This window comes from Drosophila mauritiana, chromosome X (assembly GCF_004382145.1).
Source record: "Drosophila mauritiana strain mau12 chromosome X, ASM438214v1, whole genome shotgun sequence".
NCBI lineage: Eukaryota > Metazoa > Arthropoda > Insecta > Diptera > Drosophilidae > Drosophila > Drosophila mauritiana.
This window is the reverse complement of record NC_046672.1, coordinates 19,000,494-19,013,971: the sequence shown is the minus strand read 5'-3', so window position 1 is coordinate 19,013,971 and position 13,478 is coordinate 19,000,494. Positions and strand designations below refer to the sequence as shown.

The following is a 13,478-nucleotide window of genomic DNA, read 5'->3' as shown; positions in this document are numbered from 1 at the left end:
ACCACATAAGTGATAACACTTCAGGATTCAAAGACTCCCTGGATATTTCAAAGAATTATTTCCATTCAATCCTTTTCTGATTCAAATTAGTTTCAACTTTAGTCTTATCATAACATGACTAAATTACTTAAATTTTCGTAACACAACTCAAATTTCACAAATCATACCACTCGTGTAATTCCTTTAACACATTTTTCTCTTAATCTTTCAAATCAAACATATTTTGTAGTTCCTTTTACAAATAATTAACTTATCTTTTGTGTAGTTCCCTTTACACATAATAAACCTATCTTTAGTGTAGTTCCTTTTACACATAATTAACTTATATTTTGTGTAGTTCCTTTTACACAAACTGAACTTATATTTTGTGTAGTTCCTTTTACACAAACTGAACTTATATTTTGTGTAGTTCCTTTTACACAAACTGAACTTATATTTTGTGTAGTTCCTTTTACACAAACTGAACTTATATTTTGTGTAGTTCCTTTTACACAAACTGAACTTATATTTTGTGTAGTTCCTTTTACACAAACTGAACTTATATTTTGTGTAGTTCCTTTTACACAAACGACCCCCGCCATAACAAGTCTCTTCTGCTATGGTGCGGTCTTCAGTTTCTCTATTATGTCACACTGTCAGGCTCTTGCTGCACTCCTTGCAACGATCTCACGCATCCTCATGCGTCATGGCCTCTCCGGACCCTCATAGCTGTAGCCTTGTGAATAATTAACTCAGAGTCTATGGTCTCTACGAGTGCCTCAGTCGGCGATCTCTCGCAGTGGTCTCTACGAGTGCCTCAGTCGGCGATCTCTCACATTGGTCTCTACGAGTGCCTCAGTCGGCGATCTCTCACATTGATCTCTACGAGTGCCTCAGTCGGCGATCTCTCGCATTGGTCTGCGTCTACCTCAACAGGCATCGACCATAACTATTCGTGGGCCTACTATACGTTCTCTTGCTTGTCAAAGATCTCAACACATATCGGTCACCATCAAGCTTTTCCGCCATTACATATGGCCCCAAACCTTGGGTTTAGCTTTGTTTGATGCCACTCTTCACTCTTGAGCAAGACATGGTCGCCTACATTGAATCTTATTTCTTATATTGAATCTTTTTTTATTTATGAAATTAAAATTACAAATCTTTACGTAGCTAGAACTTGCATCGTGCATGTCACGAAGCCGTTACCTATACCACTCATAAGCACAGCACTACTAATTCATCCTTCCATGAACACATCCGCTAATCCCTCTTTCAATAAGGAATCAAAAAAGTATGGAACGGACTCACCGGTTTCACCATATTCCTGATGGTGGAGCTACAGTACAGATGTCAACACGTTTCTCGGTTACTTGGTCGTTTCCTCGTGATCGTCCTTTTTGACAGGCGGATGCGAAGTGCCCAAAATCGTCGCATTTGAAACATTTGACTGTTGATCCCTGCGTTGAACTTCCGTTGTGACTTTGATTTTGTGACCTCTGCCGAGCACGACATTCAGCATATTTATGTCCAGTCTTTCCACAATAATTGCATTCCACTTGAGAGAGATACTTAGACTTTTTACGCTCCTGGTCTGTTGTAGATGCGTCGTCATCAAGGTTCCGTTTTTTAAAAGTGTGCGCTTGTAGTTGTTGTTGCATGTCATTTCGAGTTTTAATATTGTTTGTAAAAACCCAGCGCGACAATTTGTTATCAATTTGTGCCATGTGAGCCAGAGTAAGTGAAACCGCAATTTCCTCCAGATCAATAGATTTAAATTTGGACATAAGTAAGGTGACGATTCGGCTTCCATGTTCGGTGTAACTTTCTCCAGACTTTGGTCGCCCGTTCAAAATTTTCATCATTGTGGCAGCAGACGTTTCGATGCCAATGAAGCGTTAAACGAAGAGTTCTTTAAATTGTGGCCATGTGATGCCAGCAAAGCATATTTGGGACAGCCATTGTGATGCACTTCCCTCTAGCGCCTTACTTAAAGTTATCATCAGGCTGCTACCTTCGGGCATTTTATCAGCAAAAATAAGATCCACTGTTGTACACCAAGCTGAGGCATCTGCACCAGCTCCCTCAGGATGAAACTTTGGGAGAGTTATATGTTTTCCCTTTTCATCAGTTGCCGATGCCTTTGGTGTCTGCATATTTTTGATGATCTCCATTAGGTTGTTGTTTTGCACTTGTAGAGCTGCCAGGTATGCATCGGTGATATTTGTAGGCAAAGCAGATCCCACTTCTGATGTCGCAGCGTTGGCATTTTCTTGCTCCTGATCTTCCATATTAGCAAATAAACCTTTCGAGTGAAGCGAATTCCAACCGGCGTGCGCGACTGTCTGTATGCAACTGATCGTATTTTCTACGCATCGATCTATCCTTTACACACGCTAGCTGGACTACACTTGGCGACAGCGCGACAACGCTGTCGCCTCACTCGTAACGGTACTTTGGCGCCAGTCATATTCTACGTTGTAGTCAAATTCTAAGAATGTCCTCACAATATACCAAACTCATTGCGCAGCTGCGTCTTGCAAGCACAGTGGTCAAACCATGCTAATAATATGACAGACACGTACAGTGGTCAAAATACATTCGTAATGCGACAAATACATAAAAATAGTATACAAAGGGTGCTCATACAAATGCCTTCTAGACACAGGATCAACAATTAATTTGATCAATGACAATATATTTTGTCTTCCCATTCAAAATAGTAGATGTGAAGTTTTAACATCAAATGGCCCTATTACCTTGAACGACTTGATTATGTTACCCAGAAATAGTATTTTCAAAAAAACCGAACCATTTTATGTGCACAGATTTTCTAAGAATTACGATATGCTAATTGGCAGAAAATTGTTGAAAAATGTTATCAATCAATCAGTTATTAATTACAAAAATGATACAGTTACCCTTTTTGATCAAACATACAAATTAATTACTTCAGAATCTGAAAGAAACCAAAATTGGTATATCCAAAGGAAACCAGAATCAATTGCAAGCCCAGATCAGAAATCAATAAAAAAATTAGATTTTTCACAGTTTCGATTAGAACACCTAAATCAGGAGGAAACTTTTAAGTTAAAAGGCTTATTAAATAAATTTAGAAATCTTGAATATAAGGAGGGAGACAAATTAACATTTACAAATACAATTAAACACGTACTAAATACAACACATAACTCCCCAATTTATTCGACACAATACCCACTTGCGCAAACACACGAAATCGAAGTAGAAAACCAAGTGCAGGAAATGCTGAATCAGGGATTGATTAGGGAAAGTAATTCGCCATACAATAGTCCTACTTGGGTCGTACCAAAAAAACCGGATGCTTCTGGCATAAATAAGTACGGGGTAGTAATTGATTATAGAAAGCTAAATGAGATAACCATACCTGACAGATATCCAATTCCAAATATGGACGAAATTCTTGGCAAACTGGGTAAATGCCAATATTTTACAACGATCGATCTGGCAAAAGGATTCCATCAAATAGAAATGGACGAAGAATCGGTTTCTAAAACTGCATTCTCCACCAAAAGCGGTCATTACGAATACCTTCGAATGCCATTTGGCCTTAGGAATGCATCCTAATCCTAATCCTTCGACCGTTGCTTAACAAACACTGTTTGGTGTATCTGGATGATATTATAATTTTTTCAACATCCCTTACAGAACATTTAAATTCAATACAATTAGTTTTTTCAAAGCTTGCAGATGCAAATTTAAAATTGCAACCAGACAAATGTGAGTTCTCAAAAAAGGAAGCTAACTTTCTTGGTCACATAGTTACCCCTGATGGTATTAAACCAAATCCTATTAGAGTTAAAGCCATAGTTTCATTATCGCAAATTTATTCCAAATTACGCAGACATAGCAAAACCCATGACCAGCTGCTTGAAAAAAGGAGCAAAGATAGATACACAAAAACTTGAGTACATAGAGGCATTCGAAAATAATAATAATAATTTGATAATTCGTGACCCAATTTTACAATTACCTGATTTGGAAAGGAAATTAGTTTTAACCACAGATGCAAGTAACTTGGCCCTCGGGGCTGTCCTTTCTCAAAACGGTCATCCTATATCTTTTAGTAGAACACTTAACGATCACGAATTAAATTACAGTGCTATCGAAAAAGAATTACTCGCCATAGTTTGGGCCACAAAAACTTTTCGACATTATTTACTAGGGCGACAATTTCTCATTGCCAGTGACCATCAAGCTCTTAGATGGCTTCATAACTTAAAGGAACCGAATGCTAAGTTAGAAAGATGGAGAGTTAGATTAAGCGAATACCAATTTAAAATAGATTATAATATAGGGAAAGAAAATTCGGTTGCCGATGCATTATCAAGAATTAAAATTGAAGAAAATCATCATAGTGAAGCTACTCAACGTAGTGCAGAAGAAGACAATAGCAACCTTATTCATTTAACAGAAAAACCAATAAATTATTTCAAAAAACAAATAATCTTTATTAAATCCGATAAAAATAAAGTAGAGCACTCAAAATTATTCGGTAACTCCATTACCACAATTCAATATGATGTAATGACACTTGAAAAGGCCAAACAAATTTTACTCGATCACTTTATCCATAGAAACATTACCATTTATATATTTATTATTGAGAGCGATGTAGATTTTGAAATTATTCAAAGAGCACACATAGAAATTGTTAATACCACCTACACAAAAGTAATTCGCAGTCTTTTCCTATTAAAGAACGTTGGTTCATACGCCGAATTCAAAGAAATCATACTTCAATCACATGAAAAACTTTTACACCCTGGTATACAGAAAATGACAAAATGATTTAAAGAAAATCACTTCTTTCCAAATAGCCAACTATTAATTCAGAATATAACAAACGAATGCAACATACGCAATTTGGCCAAAACAGAACATAGAAACACCAAAATGCAAATGAACATTGCCGAGAAAAATTGTAGTAGATATTTATTCATCTGAGGGAAAACATTACATCAGTTGCATTGATAATTATTCTAAATTCGCTACACTTGAGCAAATTAAAACTAAGGATTGGATGGAGTGCAGAAACGCATTAATGCGCATTTTTAATCAACTAGGTAAACCCAAATTACTAAAGGCAGACAGAGACGGAGCTTTCTCCAGTTTAGCTTTGAAGCGATGGCTTGAAGAAGAAGAAGTCGAATTACAGCTCAATACAGCAAAAAACGGGGTAGCAGACGTCGAAAGATTACACAAAACAATAAATGAAAAAATTCGAATAATCAATTCATCTGACGATGAAGAAGTAAAATTAAGCAAGATAGAAACAATCCTCTACACATAATCATAAAATTAAACATGACACTACTGGACAGACACCTGCTCAGATTTTCTTATACGCTGGGCATCCAATATTAGACACTCAAAAAATTAAAGAGAAGAAAATAGACAAAATAAATGAAGATAGACAGGAATTTAATATTGACACTAATTACAGAAAAGGTCCACTACAGAAAGGCAAATTAGAAAACCCATTTAAACCAACCAAAAATGTAGAACAGACAGACCCTGACCATTACAAAATCACTAATAGAAATAGAGTTACGCACCACTACAAAATACAATTCAAAAAACAAAAGAAAAATAATTAACTCTCAATTTCACAGGCACCTGGTACCCGATAACACTATTGTTTATACTGATCACAGCTGTTCATGGACAACAAATTCAAATTAATAATATTGACACCAACCACGGATATCTCCTTTTTTCTGATAAGCCAGTCCAGATACCATCCTCCTTTGAACATCATTCCTTAAAAATCAATTTAACTGAAATAGACATCGTGGTTGACTATTTTGAGCAAAGTCTACCAACCGATTACCATGCACCCCAGATCAAATTTTTATACAATAAAATAAAAAGAGAGCTAGCCGGAATAACCCTGAAACATTGAAACAAACGGGGTCTTATTAACATTGTGGGTTCAGGTTTTAAATACCTATTTGGAACACTAGATGAAAATGATCGAGTCGAAATACAGAAAAAACTTGAAATCACGCCCATAACTCAGTAAAATTACAGAATTATGAAAACCACACCATCACTGACAGTCTTTTGTTCGAACTAATGTAGTATGTGCCTATGCAATATTAAGAACAATTAAATAAAATAGCATATCAACATATGGCAGCACTTTGTTGCTATGTTTATGTTTATGTTTATGCACGCAGTAAGGCCCAGGGCGGATGTAACATGATCGCCCACTTGAAGGCCACAAAGTATAAGTGCATTGCCCACTTGAAGCCCACAAAGTACAAGTGCATGGTCAGCATTCCCACGCCGACCAAATGCATGTTACATACGTACATACATAGCTCGCTCTCCCGATAAGCCTGTATATATAAGATATACATATGATAAGAACGCCGCTCCGCCGCTGGCGTACCCGGCAGCGCAGCTACGCGGATTAGCCTAAGTTCAAATATATTCAAAACTGACAAATCAGACACTCTGTAGACGTTGAGCTGGCAGAACCACTTCTGCCTACTCTAAAATCAAAAGAAGAATTGAATAAATATAAGTCAGCCCGACGGCTGCATTCAACTTAAAACGGACTCGTGTTCTTATTTGGAGTTCATCATTACATGGCGACCGTGACAGTCGTCCAACGCTGGACGAATTGACCAAAGCTGGTGAAGACAAAGGAATACTGGACTGGAAGAAGACACATTACCAAGGCATAATTAAATGGAATTCCCAAAACTAAGGAAAAATCTGAGTGAGTAGAGTTCTATTGAGTATGGGAAAAGACCGTGGCGGTTTGAAAACTAAGCTGGATAAACGTATAGCCCACGTAAGGTGGCTAATATACGGTCAGCAAACGCCACCAGAGCTAGACCACTTGCTGCAATATCAGTAAGAATTGAAGACCCATAAACTCGAGAGAACTCACTCAGATAATATTAAAAATATACCCAAAGCTAATGAAGTTCCAAAATACCAGGCATGTCCAGCACCAGCACCAGCATTAACAAAGCCGAAGAAGTCCTGCCCCCCTGGCTGCGAAGGAGTCTGGAGTCCTCACTGCTTGGGGACTTGTGAGCAGCCATCGACAGTTGAGTTCAAAATTGTGCCAACTATTTTTGACTTAACGACCTCAACTGCAATGTCTTCATATGGTCCTTTAGCTAGGTCTACCAATTTGATTGCCTTAATGAATCTTTGTAAATGGATCTTTTGTCCATCAAATTCTGGACTGTGCAAGCGACTTCCTTAATGTACGACCTAATGGCTGCTGCTTGTTCTGCCATGGTTACTTTATTTTCGGAGTCAGCTGCGTTGTTCGTTTCATCTTCGTCCTTCAGCATTAATTTTGCTGGTAAAGTTAGATCGTGAAGATCTTCCTCTTTAATATCTTCTTTGACTATAGTCCTATCTTCTTCGTCAGAGTTGGTGCTGTCTTCATTCAAATTTATTCTTAGCGGAGTGTTTACTATGGTTGGAATTTCTATCTGGAGACTGAATTTATTTTTATAAATATTAATTTTTCTCTTAATGTCACCAGTAGTTCCAAAGCTTTAGCACACTGTTTGCTGTCCAAATTCTTTCTATTTTGTTGGATCAGCTCTCTGACTTCATTATAACTATTTACCAAGATTTGAGCATTCTTATTAATTGTTACAGCTTGTATTGATCTGTCTTGCGTTAAGCATTTATAAGATTTTCTGAAATTTTCATTTGGATCTTTTATCTGATCAACAAGCTTTTCCCAGTCCATGCTGTGGTAATGAGTAATCTTCAAATTTATGCATTTGTATTTTTTTTTTAGATAAATTCAATATTACGATTATTTTTATTTATTATTTTTTCTCATAAAATTTTCATCCTATTTTCATTCGTAATTGATTCTCTTCAAGATCTTCCTTAAATATTATCTAAACCGTTAGCAGTGCTACGGTATCGTTTCTTAAGACACTTGTTGTGCAATTTGTATATTTTTATCTTTGCATTACAAAATCAACTTTTATATTAATAATACTATTGTTGTTCAAACAAAATTTAAAAAAAAAAATTTAAAAATAAAATGCAGTTTACGAAATACGTAGAAGATTTGGAAATGGCTATGCAGCTTTCCAGACTTGGACGGTTTAACCCCAAATTACTAAACTACGACAAACTTGAAAATGTGAACAGCCAAAACATTTTAAACATTAAAACATCCACTTGGATTAACTACAATGATAACCAAGTATTAATCATATCCCACATACCCATTTACCTTTCACTAATAAACACAATTAAAATAATCCCTTACCCAGACTCCAACGGCTATCAGCTACACAGACACACAATCATATTTTGAAAAAGGAAATAAAGTTTTTAATACCGAAAATAAAGAAGTAAAAAATGAATGTGTCACCAATATTATTAAACACTTAAATCCAATTTGTAATTTTAAGCCAGTACGCACGAACGAAATAATAAAATACATAGAACCAAATACAATTGTAACCTGGAACTTAACCCAAACAATTCTTAACCAAAATTGCCAAAATTCAATTAAAAATATAAAAACAACAATTTTACTATATATTGGTATGCCTATGCTTTAAAATTTTATTTAAAACCTGGAAAAGCTGCCACATAGGTAGCAGTAAACTTGTTTAATTCCAATTAATAAATTTAAAAATAAATAAATGAAAAAAACAAGAAAAAGCCCACACTTTTGAACAATTCTTAAATTTTTCTTATTTTATTCCCCCATATCGATCGATATCCCAGGAAAATGATTGAGTTTCGCGTTCGCATTCACACTAGCTGAGTAAAGGGTATCTGATAGTCGGGGAACTCGACTTAAGCATTCTCTCTTGTTGTTATCTGTAAGTTATACTTGTATTATATACTTCCAACGAAGTATCTGAGTGTACTGGAAAGGGATTATTGGGTGCTTCTATAAACGAGGCCCAGTTCACTTCTTCTTTTCGAGCAAAAGTAATCCGAATAACTCCAACTACTTTAAACAATTTGTTCTAAGATGAAATTCGCTCAAGCACTTAAGGTTCTGCTAGCTACTATTAATTGGCAAGTTACAGGAAATCTGTACTTGTCGCTACGGAATAAATATCTATGTTTTTGGCCATCCAGGTACCTCTAATGACCGAATACTTGGATCTTGAAGCCATGTCGCTGTCGGCCAATCATTTACTTTGTTCCATTTACTTTGTTCCATTTACTTTGATAGCAAAAGTGTCGATGCGGATTAAATTGCCCTTAAAAAGCCGACTGGATCGTAGGTTTCCGCAGTAATTAATACAATTGACCGTCTGGTCACTGGATTCTGGGTGGTTTGTATCGAAAGGAACATTGTCAACATCTTATTTGACCTCCTTTGTCCATGACATGGTTATGATTCCATTTGACTATCAGTGACCCAATCTCATTCAAGTCATCCCAAGTGGATGATATTTTCAGGAATCACCCCATTCCCAGTTGTAGTAATCTGAACACCAAACTAAGAAGGCGCAAGTGTGGTGCGGACTAGTGCATACCCTGTACCTTGATTTCGAGAAACAAATGTGTCCGTGCCTTAACATTTCACTGGCTAGTTTATATTCAATATATTCGGTGCCTGATCCTGGGCCCTAATTGGTGCAGAGCTTTTTGATTGTTTCCCCCATGACTAATTAATATAAAATAATTTAAATTAATTACAAACAATAAGAAATATACTGTATACCAGCGAATTCAGTTTTATTTTGAAGCAAGCTTTGTGTTACAAGACCAATACAGAAATAAAAGAAGTAATTTGAGTTATATATTGTGATCTGATTCAAAGTATTTTAATGATGGCTGGGAGATCGCTCTAATTATATTATAAATTTTTGGGCTTCGGAGTTTTTTAGTCCTGTAGCTTCAAGCTCGTAATGAAGTCAATGAGTAGCTTGTTGTGCACATGTTTGATCTGCTCGACAGGCACGGCTTCCCCAACTGGGATCCCTTCCAGGTGACGATGAAGTAAACCGTGTCACCAAACATGTAGCTGTACAGCGGACCAACCGAGCATTCCTAGGCGGCACCCATGTGCTTTGGTGACGGCGTCGAACCGGCCTCCTCGGGTTTTTTCTTTGTCGGCTCTCCCTCCTCCTGCTCTTCCTCTTCCTGCTCTTCATCCTCCTCCTCTTCTTCTTCCTGCTCTTCATCCTCCTCCTCTTCTTCTTCCTGCTCTTCATCCTCCTCCTCTTCTTCTTCCTGCTCTTCATCCTCCTCCTCTTCTTCTTCCTGCTCTTCATCCTCCTCCTCTTCTTCTTCTTGCTCTTCATCCTCCTCCTCTTCTTCTTCCTGCTCTTCATCCTCCTCCTCTTCCTCCTCCTGCTCTTCCTCTTCCTGCTCTTCCTCCTCCATCTCGTCCTCCTGCTGCTCTTCATCCTTCTGCTCTTCCTGCTCCTGGTCTTTTTCTTCCTCCTCCTCCTTTTCCTGATCCTGCTCTTTCTCTTGGGACTCCAGTTGGGTCTTATTGGAATTGCTGCCGCCAGCGCCACCAAGATTCCCTGAGTCGCAGCCACTAGCGCTCAATTCCAGCTCTGCCTGTTGTACATCCAACTCTTGGGACTCCAGTTGGGTCTTATTGGAATTGCTGCCGCCAGCGCCACCAAGATTCCCTGAGTCGCAGCCACTAGCGCTCAATTCCAGCTCTGCCTGTTGTACATCCAACTCTTGGGACTCCAGTTGGGTCTTATTGGAATTGCTGCCGCCAGCGCCACCAATATTCCCTGAGTCGCAGCCACTAGCGCTGAATTCCAGCTCTGCCTGTTGTACATCCATCTCGACGAGCAGCCGAACCAGCTCTCCGCGGGCCGGATCGTCGACTCGCATGCGCTTTGGTGGCGGTGAAGAACCGGCCTCCTCAGATTTCTTCTTTGCCGGCTTTTCCTGCTTTTCCTTCTCCTGCTCTTTCTCCTCCTGCTTGTCCTCTTCCGCGGGGGAACCACCTGCGGTGTTGTTGAGGCTGTTTTCTTTCTCCGACATCGTTTAGCAATAAAGTTCTCTTGAAAAAGTAAGCCAAATAAATTCACGTGCAATCGTAAAATGTAAAATGACAGCCGAAATGACAAGTTTCCTATAGCAGGTGCTGCCAACTCGTGTGGATTACGTTTATTAAAAAAAATAGGACATTAATATTTTCAAACTCTGGCAGCGCTTTAGATTCAAATCATAGGTTGGTCTTTGGCCAAGCGGCATGTGCGTCTAAAACTAAGTTATCGGACTTCTCCGGCGATTGCTTAAGTTCTGGTGGCGGTCCCATCAAGTGGGCGTACTTGGCCAGGTACGGAGTCAGCAGCTCCATGGGCAGAGGGAAGATGATGGTGGAGTTCTTCTCGGCGGAGATGCTGCTCAGGGTTTGCAAGTAGCGCAGCTGTGGTGACAGGGAATTCGAATGGTAATCAGTGCTCAACGGTTGATTTTTCTAGGACAACACCCACCTGCAAGGCCGATGGACTGGCGGAGATGACGTCGGAGGCCTCCTTGAGCGCTGTGGCGGACTTTTTCTCACCCTCGGCGGCAATCACCTTGGCACGAGCATCACGAGCGGCCTCCGCCTCGGCGGCCATGGCGCGCTGCATGGAAACGGGCAGGGAGACGTCCTTGCTGCCAGCGGATGAAGAGCATACAACGTACACATGTGAAGAAATACTGATCTGATCTGGGATGGCAAATGTCAGGCTACTTACATCTCAACGCGCTCCACCATGACGCCCCAGGGCTCGGTGGCCTCGTCCAAGGTGGCCTGCATGTTGTGGGCCAGGGTTTCGCGCTCGGTTAGCAGCTCGGACAGGTTGCGAGTGCCGACGATGTTTCGGAGCGTGGTGGCCGCCAGGAGGCGGGTGGACATGCTGTAGTCCTCGACCTGGATGACCGCGTAAAGGGGATCACTGATGCGATAGTAGACCACCGCGTCCACGGTGACCGTCACGGAATCCTTCGTCAGCATCTCCTGCTGCGGCACATTGAAGGTAACCGTGCGCAGGTCCACCTTGCGGTACTCATCGATGCACGGCAGGATGAAGAACATGCCGGGACCACGAGCTCCGCCGCTCAGTCTGCCCAGCCGGAAGATGATCGCCCGCTCGTACTCCGCCACCACCTTGAAGCATATGAAGATGGCGATGGGCGATGTGATGATGAAGATCAGCACGGAGAACAGGGTGACCACCCACTCCATGCAGCCCTTGGGCTCGTTCTCCGCTGCAAAGAGATGTTAGGAATATAAATTTGAAATATTCATCTACAAACTGGACATTTCAGGCGAAAGAAAAACGTGGATAAGGCCACTCCAATTCGATGGCCAGGAAGAAACCCTAGTATCTCTAAGTACCTTCTTTGTCCGGATTCCGTGGACCAACTCATCATTAACTGAAACAGATGATGGACTATGTGACAACTTGAAAAAGAGAAAGCTGTGAAAAACAACAGCCACCACACAAATGATGGGGCTATCAAACAAAAAAGGCTCCGGATAAACACCAATCAGCCCCTTATCTTGGAGGTCAATAGAAATTCCTACGATTAAAACATCGATTCGAATGGCAAATGCAACTTATATAGACTGATGTGATATATATGCGCTAATACGACTAGAATGTCGTAGGAATTGACGATTATATGAGAGTACGATGGCAATCTAATTGCTAGTACGGTAAGTGAAAACGACTTGAAACGACTATCTAGTCTGATAAAGCGACAGATTCATTCATTATGTTTGTATTTTTAGAACTTAAGTTTCGTATTTTTAGACCTCCTATCTAGTGAATACTAATAACAGAATCAATCGGTTTTGCATGTCTGAAATATTATAGAATTTTTTAAGCCAAAAACAAACTTCTCACGCGATCAAAATGCTGTTGCAATCTTATCAAACCAGCAATTCCAAGAACTCGTATCTCAATCGATCCAAAGTGATTAGCGCTTGACAGTAAGTAAAGTTTAAATCGTTGCGACAACGTAATTCTTTAATAATAATAACTCTCCTAATATTTGCATTTTCAGAAAGGATGGGTCATCATCTTGCTGCATCTATAGTATGTATCTATGGTTACGCCGATTCCGCCCGCTTACAAGTTTTGAATCCACGGTACTGCTGAGTGGTGCCGGGCACTCGAAGAGCCGGCTCGGGCGCCATGCCGGCGGAGCCCATGTTGACCATGTAGGCCGTGGAGCTGGTCGGGCCGGAGTTGCGCATATCCTCGTAGTTGGCGTACACGGGCGAATCCTGGTGCGGCTCCATTGCTGGTTCTGTGCTGGCTGGCCTCCGTTCGTTGCTCTCCGGTCAGCTATGGACGCGAAACTGTCGCCAGCGGCCAGCGTCGCTAAAGCCAAACTGAATGCCCAAAAGCGTTCTCACGTGATAAGAGCGCACTGTTCTCCCAGATACGAAGTATCGCATTGGCATTATCGCTCCGCTGAGCTGCCGAGCGGCTCAAATGCGAGGGCACAGTGAGAGAAAAGAAGCG

At 40.1% G+C, this 13,478-nt stretch overlaps 1 protein-coding gene across 1 annotated transcript; it reads right to left on the bottom strand.

Annotated features, from left to right (window-relative positions):
- Positions 1 to 11,082: 11,082 nt before the first annotated feature.
- Positions 11,083 to 13,339, bottom strand: LOC117148840 (band 7 protein AGAP004871-like). The gene is made up of 4 exons (XM_033316494.1): positions 13,084 to 13,339; positions 11,700 to 12,213; positions 11,451 to 11,616; positions 11,083 to 11,383 (listed from the first exon to the last, which is right to left on the bottom strand). Exons 1-4 carry the CDS (start codon positions 13,250 to 13,252, stop codon positions 11,180 to 11,182), a joined length of 1,053 nt encoding a protein of 350 aa, XP_033172385.1. The 5' UTR covers positions 13,253 to 13,339; the 3' UTR covers positions 11,083 to 11,179.
- Positions 13,340 to 13,478: the final 139 nt, after the last annotated feature.